The following is a 19,886-nucleotide window of genomic DNA, read 5'->3' as shown; positions in this document are numbered from 1 at the left end:
TAGTTCGAAATCATAACAGGATGGTCACCCAATCAAAATTTCAATGAAACTTCATATTTTTCGAAATCATTTAATTTAGTATTCGGGATAAGTTACTCCTACAAATGTTCACTTTCTAAAAATTTCTTCAGTTCATTTCTTTTTGGTTTTCCCGTTGATGTCATCGGAATATCTTCAACTATTTGCACGCCACCTCGAAGTTTGAGTCTTTCTTCCACTTGATCGTCTACGAATGATTTGATGTCCTTTGCCGATATATCTTCTTTACCTTTTCTCAACACAACAATACCCTTGGGATGCTCACCATCGATGGGGTGAGTTATGCCGATAACAACAGCCTTTTCTACTGCAGGATGTGATTCTAAGATATTTTCCAGCTTCTGCGGACGGATATGAAACTGTTGGTATTTTATCAGTTCTTTGCATCGTCCCACGATAAAAAAGCATTTATCTTCGTTGTAATAGCCGAGATCGCCAGTTTTTAGCCACCCCGCTGAGTCGAAATTGTCGGATGAGTCTTTTTTGTAGTAGCCGTTCATAAAAAACGATTTACTCTTCAACCTTATCTCTCCAATCTGATTGGGACCTACGATTTCTTGGGAAGCAATGTCAACTATCTGAAAAAAACAACTTTCAGGTAAAAATCCTAATTTCATCTTCGTTTTTTTAGGTTGTCCAATTATTTAGAATGTAGTGGTTGAGCCTTTTGGATAGTTTATACTTTTATAAAAGCACTCGGTTGACCATAGAAATTTGACACATTCCACACTGTATGGTACAAAAATTTTAGGTTATAACGATGGTCGAAACATTTTCGGGTTTTAAATTAGCGCTATATTGTCCCTACAGCTTTTAAAAGTCTCAGTAATTACGTATTGTCAAATTAGGTAGGTACTTCGGAAAATATAAAGTCGAAAATAATTGACGTTTATACAAACTGAATGAAAGGATTCCAAATCTAGTTATTTGCAAGAATAGTACCTATAAAGCCCGTTTGCAACAGCCGAAAATTCTCTAGAGAATTTACTCGTGAATTCTCTGCAGTTACATACGTAATTTCGGTAGAATTGTTCAGCTACATACAAAATAATTTCTGCCGTTTTCTTGCCAGAATTCTCTCAAGAGGAATTTCGGCTTTACAAACGGGCTTAAGAGATCAGTTTTTGAATATATATTTATTTTTGCTATGGAAGAAAACTAAATTATTGACACATAATATATAGTCGCTTGAGAAGAGTTAATGTTAATCTTCTTTGGCTTAAGGTTGAAGACTTTACATCAGTTGTTGAATCGAAATAGAAATAGCGTATTATAGAAAAAGTTTCTTCATTATTTTGACTATTTTAACCCTATGATGCGAGATTAGTTCGCCTAAATTTAAGTTGAATTTCTTGCTATTCTTTAGCTTCAATGTTGCAAGTGAATAATGACTTCTTGGAGCAAATCTTCTGTACTGTCATACAACTTTAGTTACAGCGATTCAATTTTATAACCTTCAGATGGCTTCTAGAGCCGAAATATTATGTTGTTATAAATTAACGATCAATAAATGAGGCCTAAGAGTGAGGATAAGATTTTTACTCCACCCTACATTAAGAAATGGCAACATCTGCTGTGAAGCAAAACAAAGTTGAACATTTTCAAAAACCTTGTCAGTGTCAGTAGGTCTTATCATACTGCAGTAGGATAATAAGGCATATTATACTTTTATATACACAAATAATCAAAATAGACTCATATTATTTCCCAAATGAGACCAATAATTAAAATTAATATGCATAAGTTATGTTTAAATCTCAAAAATATGCAGCTCACCCAATGCAGGACAGTCATCCGCTGACTAGCTAACGCACTACTCATTATATTACATTAGGAAAAGACGGAAAATGTTTAGCATTATAATTATAAAATTATACCTTACAAGAGAATCCTGGGAAAAGCCTCCCAACGGAGTCCGGATTTCTGTCAGCCAATAAAATATCTTCCTTCTTATGCCACTGAAAGATCGTTATCCAACCAGTAGCTTCAGTTTGGCCATAACTTTGACTCAAATGTGCTTCAGTAAATATATTCTTCACTTCTGCGGATAGCGCATTATTGAGTCTACTGCCGGCGGTTATGAAGCATTTTACACTGCTATTTTTCTGCGGTTCAGATGCATCTTGTCTTAGTAGAAGGAATATTACATGTGGTGGAGCATAGATATGAGTTACCTGGAAAGAAGTAGGAGATTTCGTAAAAATTGATGAACTTTTTCCTTGCAGATGATGAGACATTTAAAATTAATCCAAATATTAATGCATAATCCTGTATGTATGTCTGTAAAATATAAAAATTATTTCTCAGTTTGCAATATATGTTTATAATTTTTATCTCGAACAGGTGCAAACGTTCCTTTCCCGGATATTGAAAGGCAGGTGTTGAGATTGTTGTTGTTTCCTCATTGTTGCTGTACCCATTTTGTTTAGTTTTGATATTTTCTTACCACATATGATTCATCACACAAAATATATATTCATGTTGATTCGTGTTGCTAAATAAAAATATTTGAATAAATGAATCAAATTCCCAATGATTAACAGGTTTACTTTGTAATCTTTTGCGTTTTTATATATTTTTGTGAGTTTGATACGCTCTAGAAATATGCATCAATTTGCTTAAACCCACGGCTTCGCTCGCGCAATATTTCATAGTAAAACGCTAGTTTACTTATACTTATATCATAATATATATTTATATATATTGTAACGCCTTTTTCTCGGGGTAATCGAGCGCCAGCTATTCTCTACGGGAAAATAGCAAACCTACCCTGGTAGCTATGAGCCGAGAGGTTCCTCGCTGTCTGGGGTGTTAGCAACAACCAGTGAAAGTCAAAATCAACGTACACAAATTATATTTGTCGACTCGTACAAGGAAACACAAATGGCACTATTATAAAATTCGTACAGTGAAAGACTCGAGGTCAGTGAATTTACAGGGCAAAACGGACGGAATGAAACAGGATACGATCTCAAACATGATACGGTGTTTACGGACGTGCTCGCTAGCCAGAACTTAAGACGCACACTTGACGGACAGGTATTGGACCTCAGCCAGGTTAGGGGATGAAATACGACGGCACAGAATTACGACGGCTCACTCTTAGGAACAAACGGGAAAATTCTAGGAAGGGTGTAGCCACCCCAAAGTGTCTTCTGTACCCCCCGGGTATCCACACCAGCAGGGTACTTTATTGACAGTAGGGGTGGAACTCAGACTCTGTTATAGGAGGGGTGGAGATGGAGGCTGAAGTTCCAACACAACAATATAAAAAAAACGGAGTGTCGTCTTACCTTTGGGTTCTAATTCACTCACAGCGGAACAGTAGAAAAAAAACTAATGCTCTTTCTAACAAAATCCCCACAGTAAAAGAAAGAAAAAAAATTGTGAATAATTCTCAGTGAAACCCCGAAAAAACGGGGGGGGGGGGTAGGGTAAGCAAGAAATTAACTCGGCGGATTCTCAAATTCGGCAATTAATCGGAGGTCAAGCGTAAAGTAAATTAATCGGAGGTCAAGCGTAAAGTAAATTAATCGGAAGTGAAGTGACCTGCGTGGGAACATCTGATTTTATACCCACAGGGGGGGTGAGGAAATCAGTGCCCCGACTGTCGAAATTCGGTAAAATTTGCGTCGATGAAGACGTCTTAATTTCGAATTATCTGTGCTAGCGAACAAAAAACACGGTTAACTTCCAATTCAGGATGTTTTATACGGTGCGACATCATTTTTCAGAACTGAAAATGGAATAAAAATGGTGCGGAATGTTTACAATTCCGAACGATGCTGGAATCCTGAATTGGAAACTGAAAATATTTCTCCCAAAATTAATTCAAAAAAAATAAAATTACTAAAATGATACTAAGAAGTTTATTTTAAAATGAAGGGTTATTTTTTTTTAACTACCCCTTCATTACAATATAATTAAAATAATTCAATAAAGAGCAGAAAATCAATAAACATCACTATAAGAAATGAAATCAGAAATGATTAATAATCAAAATCAAAAAATCATTTAGCATGTAACGAAAACCCCACGATGAAGAAAACTAAAAACAAACTCCAATTACGAAGAGATGCGCAAGCGCAACCTTCCTGAAAAAAATCTTCAATTCCCTACGGCCCACGACTTATCACTTATCCGTTATTACGATCCTGGTCCAAATCGAAATGAGCGTACCCGTTCTTTAAACTAGTCTTGAAGTAGCCATCACGTTTTTTGCCTTAATTCGTATTTCTTCAACCTGTCATATCTCACGAAATATCCGTAATCCGTTAGCAAAACATTATCATCAGAAATGAACAGAGAAGGGTCACATTCATTTTCATATCAATTTATTCCATGCCAGTCGAAAACCCTCATCCAGCGAAATATTATTTTCTCTATTGTACCTTGAAATTTACCCTGAAACCAACGGCTTCATGCTTCATTCACGACTTATTTATGGCAAAAATCGAAATTTCTCTCCAATTCTTGATTATATAGGAATAAACTCTGTACACTATAGTGAAATTACCATCAAAATCTCTTAGCAAAACCTAATCTGATAAATCCTCTGCACAGTCTACACTATAGTGGCAGTATATAACCCACCCTCCATTCCTTCAACTACAACAAAAACATCATAGGTAGATCAACTAATTTGAAAATTTATGTTGATTATAAAAATTCGCATTCTTCTAATTAATCTACTTTTCTCAGTGTCTTTTGTGTAGTTAATTGAATTCTAAGTTCGTCACAACTTCGAAAATTATTTGTCATAAAGCGATGCAATAGGTATATTTTTCTGTGAACCAAACATTTGGCTTCATCCTAAGTACATAGACATGGAAATTTGAAGTTGATTGAGTATCACTTGCCTTGTGTTTGTCAATGGCATCCCAGGCTGAAGTTATAGGTGAAATTACACGTGATGCACCAGAAAATATACAGGCAAAGAGAATTATATGGGATGTTATCCAGTTGTAGCCAGAGAAATGAAGAAATACGCTGTCTTCTTTTAAATTCAGCATAGAACTGAAATAATGAAAAAAATTTAAATTACCTACTTAATGAAAACTGTATTACAATTTGAAAGGCTTCATTCACAATGAAAAGATATAATATACATCAATATACATGTTTTCATTTAAAAAATAGATATAGGACCAGGTTACGGCTAAGGAATTGAAAATAACACTAAATTTCATTTCCAGAATATGAGGGGAATCAAAAATCAATTGACGGGTCGCAGCGTTCGCATTTTGAGTTTTTGGTTAAGAAACTTTTAATTTTTTTCAAGAGTCCAAACATGGTTTGTGTTTCAATGTGAAAAACTGAAGTTGGATGGGATTGCGTCTAAGAGGTTAAAGAAAAGCACTCAATTTTATTGCCAGAAAATGTGTTTTCAGTTAGGAACAAATTGGCAACAAATTGGCGGGTTATAGCGTTTCCATTTTGAGTTATTTATGGAAGAAATATTGATTTAGTTCCAGAATTTTGCCCAACTCAGTATATCAAGTAAAAAAAACTCTTATTCCCTCTCTCTAAGGAATATTTAACAACCATCAACTATTTTGAAAATGAAGGAATCTGATTGAGCTCAAATAATTCATCCAGTTTGAAAAAGGAATGTCAAGAGATATTTTTGTCATATTTTGTCAAACAAAAAATTTTAAGAAAAAATATTTATAAGAACATCATAGATAACATTATCATCGTGTCGATCGAAGATTAGCGAGTTTATTAATTAGTTCAAAATGAAGTTCAACGTTGATCATTCATTTAGATAGAATGAGGGCTACCGTTTTTGAGCCCACCAGTTGGTCCTGGACATAGGACAAACTAATGCAAGATTAGTTTGTTATGATACTTATATGATGACAGGCACTTATCATTTCGCAGATCATAATGTTGGAGAAATTGAATGAAGACATATTCGGTTACTGACCAGTATTTTGTTGGTTGTTGATCATTATTGGATTTTTAATTCGCATGTAGACCATAAACATAAAATAATCATATTAACAAGACGGTTCAACGAAAACTTATCACCTAGATTTTCCGACTTCAAAATGAAATTTTTTTGTTGTGAAATATAAGCGTCAAATCAGTAAATTCTGTTCATAATATTCCGAAAAACTTCTTCAAATTATTGTTGTGTTCCTATTCATTTATTAAGAAAATTCCTGCTCAAATTTGGATCATCTGAGATGATTCATCTCCGTAAGTTCGATCATTCTCATCAATATTTGGATATTTATTATTCGAAAACATACTCACATGAGACAAAAAGACTGTTTCAGCAAAGACTTATGAGATAAACAAATTCCTTTAGGTAGCCCCGTTGTTCCACTACTGAACATTATTACTGCTGTTTCTTTTCCTGACTGAAGTTTCACTGGTTTGAATGAATCAATTCCTTCTTCAATACAAAAATCATGAAATACTTTGTATTTGTCACTTTGCCCGAAAACAATCAATTGAACCTGAACTCCACTCAGCTTCATTGCTGTCTCCATTTTTTCGACAAACTGTTCATCTATGAACATTATTGCAGGTGGAATTTGTTGCAGCAATAAGCCGAAATCTGAGTCCCTTAATAAGCAGTCGTAGGCGTTCACTCTGTAACCCAGTAAATGGGATCCGATTATAGCTACAGAAGTGTTGGGGTGATTGTTAGCAAGAATTGCTATTATCGGATCATCTGGTAGTTTTAGTGATTTCAAAGTTACTGCAGTACATATTGCTTTTCGTAGTAAATGGTCATAACTCTCCACGGTTCTTGTAAACATATCACACTGTAAATGAAAAATATAAATTTAGCAAATGCACTGCTCAGCAATCATTGATACACGAGTATCCATTTATTCGCGTAGCTTTCGTAAAGATATCTGGAACATCTCTTATAAATTTGTTCTTTCAGGACAAACTGAGATATTTCAAGTTGTAATCATCAAATCTTTTTTTTCACTCAATCAAGCTCTTTGCCTCTGAAATCGATTAATTGTAGTAAGCTGCAGATGGTCACCAAAAGCATTTGGATTTTTTTGCTAAACCTCTTTCTTTTCTTGTTTGAATGCTCAAGTTCGATTGGATGAATCCTGAAGATTTCAAAATGGCATCTGACAAAAAGTGTATGATATCTAATACATTAACGGCCGGTTTCATAATTAAAGCGACTTTAGGTTCCTTTAACCCTACATTAAAAATGACACTAAAGGAAGCTTTAAGCTTAAAGTAACTTTCAATTTGATTATGAAACTGGACGTAAAACATTTCTTCACAAACAATGTTTATTTTTATTCATTATATTTCCATTGTTTTAAGGAGAATAAATTTTCCTTAATTTCGATTAATGAAGAAGAAATATTCTCTTATCATGGTTTTGAAAATTTCTAGAATGTAGATAGGTATTAAAAATTCGAAATGTGACGCTGATGTGTTCTGAAACGGCATTTTTTCCTTCATATCGAATAAATTTGAAGCTTTTTAAAAAAAACATTACTGATTTTTTAAATTATCGGTGGATATCAGTGCCTGAAAAGAGTATATATTTGAGTTGAGTATATATCTCATATCTTATGAGATGTATGGAAAAAACCTACTCTATAAAGGTCACCTTGTGATTGGACTATATTTATGAATTATTATTCTTTCGAGATCCGAATGACGGAGCTTTGGGTTAAGAACAATATGAAAATTTTTTGAGATGTGCATTTTTTGTATGGAACAACCGAACTTATATTGAAACAAAGCTGTAATAAATGCAAATTGAACAATAAGAATTAATTTTCGCAATTCAAATGTTCAAGGTTCGCTTCAGCGAATTTATACTTTCTGCACAAACTGAATGATTTTTTCAATTTTCTCCCCTAGTGTTTTCAATTAGAATTCACCTGAGCATTATTCTTCCTATACGTCCGCATGTGATTGAAAAGTTCATATCCTATTCCAAAATAGTCCTCATTCCCATCCAATTCTTCTGAAACTATTATGAGTGGATTGGAGTCCTCATCTGATGAATTATCGCGTTCCATTTGGTGAATTTCTTGGAGAAAACTGCACTTAATATTTGAATTATTTAGGCTCAGTACAAGTACTATTAGAAACAGTAGAGTCCCGCAAAATACATCCAGTAGAAATCGTAATAATTAAATAACATGTTATCTCAAATGAATGATATATTACTCTAATCTTACACAAACAATAACGTTCAATGATCATGATGCGTGATACTTTTCTTAGTTGGTTGGAAATTTTTTAATCTTATGCTACGCGAAAACCTCATACTTTATGGTCTATTAATGCCGAATTTAGGTATTACTAATAATAGTGCTCCATAACAAGAAGGTTATTTTCAAGTTAGAGAATACGAAAAAATTGAAACACTTAGGGATCTAGAGACAGGTACAAATTTTACCTAAAATTGATCAAAGAAGAAATACTAGCACAAATGTAATTCATAGACAAACTATGAATGTAATACAACACCTACGCTTGATCCAGCTATACTCGTTTGGTATCATTCCTTGGATAACCACTGAGAACAGATAAAAGAGATACTCTGCAATATTTGCCACTGATTGGCAAACCTCTGCCAAACAGCATTAGCTACATATTTGCGTCGAACTATTGGCCGATTTGATGAAAATTGTTACCTGGACGAAGAGTTTGAACATTGCTATCCAGGATGAAGTAATGTAGACGTTGAACTACCAGAAATTTATCGTAAAATATGCCACAGTAGAGTAGCGGACGGTGGCTATTCAGTCCACGAAAATATCGAGATTCAGTAATTTTCATTTTCGTATCCTACTTACATCGATGCATTCATATCGAAGTTTCGATTCAATTGTTGTGTATTCTTCATGACACTAAACTGTCAGTAATTTATCCTTCCTATATGATATTCTCTTCATTGAAGAAGATGAGTTGATTTCAATTATACAACAGACACAAAATGAATGAAACCTCCTGCGGTAAACTAATAAAACAATACATTATTGTTGTATTCATTGCCTCCCTGTTAAGGCGTAATCTCTTTCATTAAATTACCGCTGTAATAAATTCTATCGTGAACTTGAACGTATTCTCATCTCCTTGATCTCCTCCCTTCTCTCACGCATGTTGTCTGCAATAAGCAGATAATTCTTATTAATTATATTTTACATATTATTTTTTATATTACATATTTTTAAATTTTACTTATTATTATTTATTATTTTATTTATATTTTATACTTTATTATATTTAGGTACATATTATATCTATATTATTTTTGGATGGACCAGTTTTTCAACTGAACTAGACTAAAAAACGATTTCAGTAAATTTGTTGCCATAAAAAAAAACCACTGTGTAGCCGTTCATGAAAATGTATTTCTCCTCTACTCTCCCTAGTGACCCAATAAAGTGACAAGTTTATATCTTGTAAAGTAGAGTAGTTCCCTCTTTCTGTATTGACCGCAGTCACAGTAAGTTAACTTAATGAAATGCATTCAACGGAGCAATATGGCCGGTTATATTTTCTCTTTTGTGTGCTAGTGATTAAACCCAATGGGTTTCTTAGTGAACATTGTAACAGTTTCAACAATATTTCCTTGTTAGTTACGACGAGAGCCAGAAATAGTTCCAATGTTTTCGAGATTCCATCATTCACAGGATGTTTTGAACCCGATAAATTCGAGTATCATGTAGAAGTGATAGAGGTTTCAGATCAAAATATAAATATTATTGCTGATAAATCAATAGTTGGAATGAGTGACTTGAAAAAGTTACCTATCATTTCTCGGATGTGAAATCTCAGAGATACTACCTGGAGCCTTCATCGATCTTCCTAACCTAAAAATATTTCATGCTAAGAACGGTAACCTCAAAACGATAGGTGCAGGAATTTTCAATCCGATTCCAACTTTAGAACAACTGAATTTCAAGGAGAACGACATATCTACGATAGCGGATTTTGCATTCGCCAATTTAATATCACTGAAGGAAATAAACTTATCTCATAATGATTTGACTGTCGTCAGCAATCGTTGGTTCCCAAACAGTTCCAATATTGAGCTTTTAGATCTCACATACAATAGTTTGAAGAAAATTGAAGAGTCAACCTTTCAGGAAACTCCAAAGTTGAAGAAAATCTGGATTTCAATGATATTGAAGTCATAGAAGAACACGCATTTCGAGATTTCAGAGAAATGGTATATCTTGGATTGAGTCATAACAGAATTAGTGAATTGGATGCAAACATTTTTCGAAAAGGAATATTTGTCGAAAATCTATCGCTAAGTGTGAACTTACTCAATTATTTATCTGTTCAATTCTTGAAGCAGTTAAAATTAAGGGTTATCGCTCTGGAAGGCAATCCATGGAATTGCTTGTGCTTGAATAGAATACACAATTGGTTAGATGGAATAAAAGGAACAGTAATTACAAGCGGATTCTGCTCGAGGACAGATATACCCCTATGTATTTTTTCCATAGAAACAACTCCGCACTGTATTGAGTAAGTTGATGAAGATTTGGCCAACGAATATTTCCAGGCACTGAAGGTGCTAAATCCTGCCGTAGATGAATATTGTGCTAGATTCGATTGATTTTATTTCTGGTTGTGTACACACAAATAAAGAGTTCTTGAAGTTCTTTCATATTTCACTATTTATCTTAATCAAAAATATTCATCCCAAGAGATCCACAACCATGTGATAGTGATGAAGAAACAGAAACTTTTCTGGATGTTGCTTGACAAATGTTTTCCCCAATTAAACCCTTTACACCGATAGAAGTATGGGAAGAAATCAAGAGATCCACAAACAAGAAAATACCAAGACACCACAAATATATTGCTGTTTGCATCGTCCCCTAGCTCCTTAGCAGTGTTCTATTTCTAAGTAGCGTTGTCGTATTGCTATGTAGACTGGTCCATAAATTCGTCTGAGAATTCTTCTTTCAGATAGTACTAACATAGATTGCCGCCTTTATTTTGTAATCAATTTCTTGGGTGAATAAACTCAGCAGAAAATTAAGTGAGCCACCACAATTGTCTAAATTTGACTAACCAAATTTAACTTCAGTATTACTTTGGTGATGCTGAATGTTCACCTCGAGATGCAGAGTATGGTCCTTTGCCTATATGCCAGGGCAACAAGGTATTTTTTCAATCTTTGTTTTACAGGGGGTGAATGCAAAGATTTCCGTTTTTTAGCTAAGAATTTGATAAAAGTTGAGGGCCTCCCAAAGTTATTTTTGATGTTGGGTACCTAATTATCGAATTATTTTATTTTACGAAGTATTTTTTAATTGCGAGGAATATTAAATTACAAAATACAAAAAAACTAATGAGGGATCAGTTTGAAACAAACAGAAGAAATTTTACTTACGTAACCCTCTAAGAAGTATTAACCGTAGACACGTGTTTCAGGCTTTCGGCTCCCATCAGTACGGTGAAAAAGTGAAAATATAGATAACACTTGGTGGAAAATCAGACAACAAATCAACGGAGTCAACAAACAGAAGCGAAGACCTTAACATATAGCGCAGAATAGCGCTGATTGAAATAACGAAAATGTTTCACAAGCGTAATATTCCCACATTTTCGTCCTATATGGTGTGAAATGTGTCAAAATTCGAAGGCCAACCGAGTGCTTTTATAAAAGTAAATGGACCACAGTTACTCAATTTAAGTCAATTTCCTTGCAATTGTTATGAGATTTATGAAGTAAAGCTGTCTGTAGAGTGGAACGAAATTGAACAACATAATTAAGGTTACCATGTTGCCGCACATAAACAGGGTGTCTGCAAACAAATGCGAAGGACTCAGGGAGATGATTCCTCGATGAAAATAAGTAGGGGTAGTTTCTATGAATTTTTTTCGAAATCGACCTCCCTTCCAAGATACAATCTTTGGAAGGCGATGGCGAGTGGACAGTTTTAAATTTTTTTTACGGGTTCTAAAAAACACTGAGTCATAAAAATATACATAATATGAAGCACTAAGTAGATGTTACTCACACATTTTTTTAGATCTCATAACTTTATCATTAGGGGTTGAAAATAACAACCACTTATGATTTTCCAACAAAAATTGTTTTCGTGGGAAACATTTTTGAAAAATTAAATTTTCTTATGGTTTCCCATTCAATTCTGGAGAAAAAAATGTCTCTTGCAAAATTCCGATACAGTCGATACATCATCATGAAAAATTGCAACCGATGAATTTATTGATGGAATGGCTTTAGATATTTCCTGATATGAATATCCTCTCGGTGGAGATACGCATAAGCAGGGAGGGCTAAAATGTGCCCTCTAAAGGGGTGTTTTCACGGTTTTTCTATCATATCTACAGTGTAGGTCTGAAATTTTCGAAAAAAAAAAAGCATGATGTAAATATTGTAGATCATTAAATTCTTCGTCAAATAAGATCAGATGCATGTATTTCGGACTAACCGTTTCTGTTATACAGGTTCTCAAATTTGACCAATTTTTCCGAATAATGAAAAATATTCGTTTTAACAGCAGTTCTGCGAGAATATCTTCTGAAATAACCTATTAATGATAAGAGTAATCTCTATCAAAGTGGTTGAACATCAAATTTTTCGTCAAATGGCATCAAGAGCGTCGTTTTTTCCACCAATTTCAAAACAATTATATTTCGAAGTTGTGTCACTTTCGAACATACATGAAAAATTGAGCAGTGGTATTAAAACTATCAAAAGTCCAATACTGTCACCCCCAAACAAAATTTCAAGAAACGTCGCGAATTTCACACAATGGTTTAGTATTTTCTACTTACGACATAGCAATGGAATATTAGCATTTATTTGCAAATATCCCATTTTTTCCTTATGTGGGTTTTTTCTTGGAAAATAGGTTCAACTTTAAAAATTTCGTATAATTCTCTTGAAGTAGGCACGTTTATTCAAAAAAAGTTATAAATTGAAACAATACTTTCATCCGTAAAGTACATTACTGTAATGTATTTTACTCAATTTAGTTTATTTTATTACCTAGTAGACTAAATGCGGATCCTTATCCGCATTCATTACTTATTTTCCATGAGCATTCTTTGAAATTCGTGACGATACTAGTTCTATCTCCTGGTAAGTATAAGTGATTAAATCCATTTTCATATATCACCATTGATAACAGCATTCCTCAACAGAAGTCGTTTTATTTTACCGGTATTCGTGATTGGTACTGTGTCAATTATCTTCACCCCAGCTCTTAATCTTTGACGATCTTGAACTCTCTCCTCAACAAAAAGCTCCAGCGCTTTGGGGTCAACATCCGAATAATCCTCGTTCAGCACCACCAAACCTAAGGGGTGATCCCCATCTTCGTCATTAGGTATTCCCACAACAACTGCCCTCTTCACAGCTGGATGTAACATCAGTATATTTTCTAGCAAAGCTGGTTGAACATGCCAACCACGGAATTTCAGCATTTCTTTAATCCTATCTATGATGTAAAAACAATCAAATTCGTCATAGTAAGCCACGTCTCCTGATCTAAACCAGCCATTTTCGTCGAAAGCCTCTGAACAATCCCTTTTATAGTAACCATTCATGAGAAAATCTGACTTTATCCGTAACTCTCCATGTTCGTTTGGGCCTACAATCTCACCACTGTCTGTGTTTACCACCTGAAATGTGAATAAATTGATCAAATAAAGGAAATTTAAAATACCTAGTAATCTCAACTCTGTGATAATAACAATAGAACTCCGTCATTAAATGTGAAACGGGTTTGCAAAAAGCTTGTTTATCTTTCAGAAGAATTAAGGGGCAAACGGAGTTCCAAATACTTGTTTTGCGAGCATCTACCAGACTTCGAGAAGGCCTAACAATAAGCATAGTTCGTCAACGAGAAACCACAAAATTTTAAGCTCTCAAAGCATTTTGGACACAGAAGTCTATTGCTCAATAAGCGGGCCGTGTAGAGATGCCTCTTTAAAGCTTTGGAAACGCCTACACTGGAACCAGAAATGAATTCATGTTATCTGCATGCTCTGACTCTCCTATTAGAGGCCCTTTCTTGTTGATAAGAGGGAATCTAAAATCGAATGGATACCGGTGAATCCATAGACAGTCGTCTAAGGAAGACGGCATTGGTTGCATTTACTCTTTTTTAACGTTGGTAATTGTATTTCCCACCATATCTATAGGTATAATCAGCGATACCCAGTACAACCGACGAAAAGAAACACATTCCCATAAATAGAAATGTTGAAATATTATTATTCTTGCGGCTTTCCTCCTTTTATGGTTAATGATATTTGCTAGTGTCTGGCTGAATCACTCTTCGATTCTTTTGATTTTATAATAGCTCTTCGATTGTTTTTTCATTTTATATGATTCAGTCATTGCGTATAAAGACCACTGTGGTCTTTATACAATGATTCAGTATTGTTGATTTCATTTTCCGTCACGAATTCAAATGTGTTTTTTCCGTAATTTTATTATTTTTTTGCATAGGTACTCTCAACAGATGAAAAATTACCTTCAGCCAAAAACCAGGCATCGGTCTACCAACAGATTTCGGCTTATAATGCAACAAGAGCTGGTCGTCAATTCTCCTTGTTTGAAACATTGTTGAGGCACCGCAGACTTCTGTTTGGCCATAAAGTTGCAAAACGAACGTTCCTGGTAAAATATCACGGAGACTGTGAACCAAATTCTCGCTGATGGGTCCACCTCCAGTTGCCAAAACATGTAAGCTGGATGTGTCTACACCTTCAGGTCTCGTTGATTTACTGAGGTCTAGACATTGAAATGGTGACAAGAATGCTACGGTGATCTGTGAATTCCACATATTATTAGCCATGAAATTAAACAGTGTGTTCCAACAAAAACTTAACACCTCTATTTTCTGGCTTTAAAATGAAAAAAATTTGGATCGCTCGGACCCGTCAATTTCTGATTCGAGGGGAAACCGCTTTTCCGCTCTTTGCATCCCCGTTACTGCAACCCCGTAACGGTGGTGAGCACAACCTCTTCATTTTGAATAGGTATGAGGAATGGGTGTTGCGATACCTCATGTTGAAGATCTTATCGAGAACTATCTGATCCTGAAATTTCGATTCAAAATTTCCATCTATAACTAAGTGACGGGTAAAAGAGTGGAAGAGTACTTACTTAGTTTTGTGATTAGTTTATCAAATACTGGAAATAAGCACCATTCATTTCCATGCAGTAATATAAGTTTTTCTGAAAACGTTCAAGCGTTGGATTTCAGGTGAAAAAAGTCCAGTGAAACCAGATCAGGTGATCTGGCCACTCAATATGTCCCCTTCTTGAAATCCAGCCGTGAGGAAAATTTTTATCTAAGAAATGACGCACCGGTTGAACGAAATGAGGTGCTGCTGCATTTGGCTGTAAAATAATCATTTGATGGTCTTCTGGATAAGGGCTGGATAAATAGCGATCTCCAATAGATCTAAATAAATTTGGCCAATGAGATTACCGGGTATAAAAGAGGGCTGATTATGTGATTTTCATAAATGCCCGCACAAACATTTAATTTTTGGAGAAGCATGCACCTGATGAAATAAACTTGGATTTTCGTCGGACCAAAATCGACAGTTATGCCGGTTTGTGCTGTTTGGAAAATCGATACTGACAGCGGGTGTCATAACACTTTGATTGTCCGATCAACGATTTGACAGTCACTCGATTTCTAAAACGAAATCATTGAAACCTTCTCATTTCTGAATATATTGAAGAAGTAGCAATTGAGAATAATTGAATGTACATATGAACATCCTAATTTGATTGAGAATGATATTCTGAATGATCAAGACTGAATTATTGATTGACAACTAATTGACGTCTATTAGTCAATCAAGCGTTGATTCCCCGATCAAGTTTTATGAAACCCGGGGTGAATATGTAGTTATGATTACCGTTAATCATTTCACTGGCCACTTCATAGAACTAAAGTCGATAATCGGGATCATCCTCATTGAGTTCCTGAACCAATCGTATCTTATAAGGATGGAATTCATGTTGTTTAAGGATTCTCGTGATTTTTGTGGATGAAACACCAGATAAATCGGACAATTTCCTAATATTAAAGGTCGGTTCCATTGCTACATGACCTAAGACAGCCACGTCCCTCGCTTCGTCTCTTTCATTCACCATCTTTTTGTTTCCGACTGAACCAGTAGCGTCAAATTAGGCAACCAACTAGTTGTTACTTAAGCAGTATATACATTTTTTCCAGTATGTCGTTCGTTGAATAATAATTTTATTATTTCCTATCATTTCTTCTAAAGAATACACCTTTCCAATTCTACTACAAATTTACAATCGCTTCGACACACGATAGACTGAGGTAAATCAAAAACTTGAATAGTTTACTTTTTTGGACGAAAAATAAATGCTATCTGGAGAATACTAAATACCTTCGAAATGTGTTGGATACGAATAATAATCTCGGTATAAATTCCACATTGCGTCTTTTACTCTTTTTGCTGTTATTTCATTATCGATGGATATTTTGAAGCGAAACTTAAGCGTCAGATAGTACTCGATACGATTAGTTATCGCAACACCCCACTTCTTTATTCAAAATCAAGGGTTTGTGCTCACAATCGATCGAAAATAGAACTATATGTATGCAAGGGTCTTGTAAGGCTGTGGTTGATGTTCAAGGAGGCCATAATCTTCACTGCAAATTATTTTTTAATTTTTTGAGTGGACTGATTTTGTCCTATGAATTCTGAAAGCCGACACTGTGAAAAGTATATAGAAATGAGCAAATGAGTAAAAATTTAGATTTCTCACATTCAAAACATTTGCGAACAAAAATGAAAACATTTGAAACAGTCTTAATTTCTGAAATTCCTCAAATCGTGTTGAGCAGTAAATATTTTTATCTTGAAGATAAAGCATGATTTCGTTTCCTGGCTATTGTTTGTTTTATTTCTGAAATAATTGTAAACGCGTTAATAACAAAATTGTCTCAGGAGGATATTTTTGAAATATTTTCATGCTTATTTGGTTAGCGTCAGTGGAATGGATAAGCATTGTGTAGTGATTCAAAAACCCAAAGATTATAACTACATAATCTTTTCCTTCACCTACATAAACATATTTTCGTGATAGGGAAACAAGTGCATTCAGTCATGTAGGTGACTCAGCCTCTAACTTCCTATGATTTATTTACCCTATATTTTCCTATCATTGTCCATAGTTCATCTGGATAGAATGTACTCATTATAACTCTTGATGTTCCAGAAACTGTAGAGCCAATTAGGAAAACTATAGCAGATATCCAGTAAAGTTGTGAAAAGGTCAAGGCAACTGGGGTTGAGACAGTTCCAAATGTCCCTGAAAGACTGAAATAAATGCTCAGTATCAAACTGCAATGAAAGGAAATTTTGAAGTATACTCTTAGTGTAAACCTAGTTCAGCATCATACAGCTTCGATTTACTCCTTCTATGCTTCTTTGTGAGGAGAGACATGGGAAATGAGGAATTTCATATTAGTGTTGCACATCACTGTGAGCTGTGATTAATATTTTGAGAACAGGAAATAAGGGAACCTATTTTTGCCGTTTCATGAAAACACTCTGAACTGTGATCATCTGTATCTGCAAATCTGCATCTTATACTAGGTGAATTGTAGAAACTTGAACGCTCTACAACTTCGAAAATAACAGTTCAAGTTGGAAACCGCATAGTTCGAAAGTTACGAGCAAAAATCCGAAAATTTTGAGGTTTTTCACCTCCCCAAGTAAGCATACTGTCCTCAAGGTGGAAAACCTGACATGAACATTGGTTGAACAATCTGTAAACAATTTCGGAGTTTTTTTCAGTAGGCCGTACCTTCTTGGTTGTCTACTTGGTGGAGGTATGGGCCACTATGGAAGTTTCTAAAAGTTTATACTCTTAAGGATGATCTTACACGAGCAATAGGGCTTGGCTCAATATGCCGTAATGAGATAGACATATCCCTTTCGGCAATCCAGTTGTTCCGCTACTGAAGAGAATAGCTGCGGTTTCCCTATTCGACTTCAATTTCACAGGTTCGAAGCTACATATTTCATCATCGGAGGCCTCCAAATATTCCTCGAATGGACAATAATCTCCAGCTTCATCACCAATGACCACAATTTTCGTATCAACTTGTGCTCTGTCTATGCTTTCTCGAACGCTAGACAATATTTCTGTTTCAACAAAGATAATTTTCGGAGTAACCTCATGCAGAAGGTGAACTCTATCTTCAACCGATAAGGATGTATCGAAAGCAATAACTTTGATTCCAATAAATAATGCAGCGATGTATGGTATGCAAGTCTCCTTTCGGTTGCTGCAACTGATACCCAGAATGTCGTCTTCTGAAAAGTCGTCGGCTCTCAAATTGATAGCTACTCTTATGCAGTCATGAAGAAGATCGCTGAAGGTTTGCTCTTCGTCTGTTTCCACAATGTACTGAAAATAAGAACACTATGAGGCATTTCGAAACGGTTATTTTCAAGTACCTAGGAGAAATGCTGACCATAGACTAATTGCGAAATACATTTTTGTGACCACGAAATGAAAAAAAAATTCAATTCCTGAAGAAATCATGAATTCATTATTACATTCGATTACCTGAGCTACTCTGCCAGAAAAACGTTTCATTGCTCCAAAAATTTCATAACCCAGTCCATATGGCGATATATCAAGCTCACCGAAGGTCTTGATAATGCGAGGATCTTCATCTTCCAAGCCATCAGGAAAAAATAAATTGAATTAACGGAAGGAAACAATGACTGAAATAATTTCTGACACAACTTCATTTTCATTTGGAAGAAGAGGCAGTCTATAGGTATTATAGGTATATACATATATATGTATAAGTATATGCTAGGTATATAAAAACTGTCGTCAGTATATTAGGCAATCCAACGACCTGTCAAAATATTTCAATATGGCGGCTGGTTGGCAAACAACGTTTGTTTACCTTGCCTAATTTGGAACTTTTGGAAGCTTTTTCTGAATATTTGACATTGACTGGTGTTAAATATCGTTTTTTTTTTTCGAAATATATAGTGAATAGTGAGTCCTAAGTTTTATTCCGAAAGAAAAATGCCTGTAACAAGTATTATGGTTAGTTGTGGAAGCCGTGCAGATCGGAACCATAAGGAATTTTTCGTTTACCTACTGTGACAAAATCTGTGCATTACCTACATATTAACGAAGAAGGGATATGTGGTTAGCAGCTCAAGAGAGAAGATGTAACCAAAGAGTATCAACTTGATACTCTTTGATGTAACTGAATCAATTATTAGGAACCAATGAGTATGTAGCAGACATTTCATAACGGGTAGGTACCTAAGAAGAATATCTATGTGTCTGTATTCATATACCTATAAGTGAAACTAAATATTCAGTGGTTTGTTGCGAATACTTTTTTATAAAGGTTTAACTTACTAAAAATATGTAAAATTTTCTATTCATTTTTCAGTTTAACGAAGGAAGTGATTTGGGCGAAACAGAGCAAGCAGGGCAAAGCAGATTGGGAGGCTGTGCTAAACACACAGACTTGACAATGACCATGTTAAGTACACAAGTTGAGCAGCTCAACTTTGCCACCAGAAACATATAAGACTTAGAAAAGAAAGTTGAAAACACTCCTCGGTGACTAATGGACAATATCAATAATGTATTTTTGTGGAAGTATTATTGTGGGTTCGACCATAAATCCATCAAAGCAGCTATTTTTCCAGAAATAGAACCTCACATTTCATCAACATCAACAAAACAGTACTGTGTCCTATCAATCAAATGTTACTCACATTAGTAAAATTGACGTATGTTTGAATAATAAAAATATTTGAGAGAAACTCAATTGTTTTGATCTGCATTTATTTACTATACTAAA

At 34.8% G+C, this 19,886-nt stretch overlaps 1 protein-coding gene across 1 annotated transcript; it reads right to left on the bottom strand.

Moving 5' to 3' along the window:
• Positions 1-62: 62 nt before the first annotated feature.
• LOC123306833 (malformin synthetase mlfA-like) lies at positions 63-18,741 on the bottom strand. The gene is made up of 10 exons (XM_044888997.1): positions 18,614-18,741; positions 17,925-18,451; positions 17,184-17,355; positions 14,517-14,813; positions 13,155-13,659; positions 7,917-8,170; positions 6,301-6,818; positions 4,899-5,055; positions 1,917-2,213; positions 63-617 (listed from the first exon to the last, which is right to left on the bottom strand). Exons 1-10 carry the CDS (start codon positions 18,641-18,643, stop codon positions 99-101), a joined length of 3,276 nt encoding a protein of 1,091 aa, XP_044744932.1. The 5' UTR covers positions 18,644-18,741; the 3' UTR covers positions 63-98.
• Positions 18,742-19,886: the final 1,145 nt, after the last annotated feature.

The sequence above is a fragment of the Coccinella septempunctata genome, chromosome 1, assembly GCF_907165205.1.
Source record: "Coccinella septempunctata chromosome 1, icCocSept1.1, whole genome shotgun sequence".
NCBI lineage: Eukaryota > Metazoa > Arthropoda > Insecta > Coleoptera > Coccinellidae > Coccinella > Coccinella septempunctata.
The sequence above is the reverse complement of the archived record's forward strand: the minus strand, read 5'-3'. Positions and strand labels throughout refer to the sequence as shown.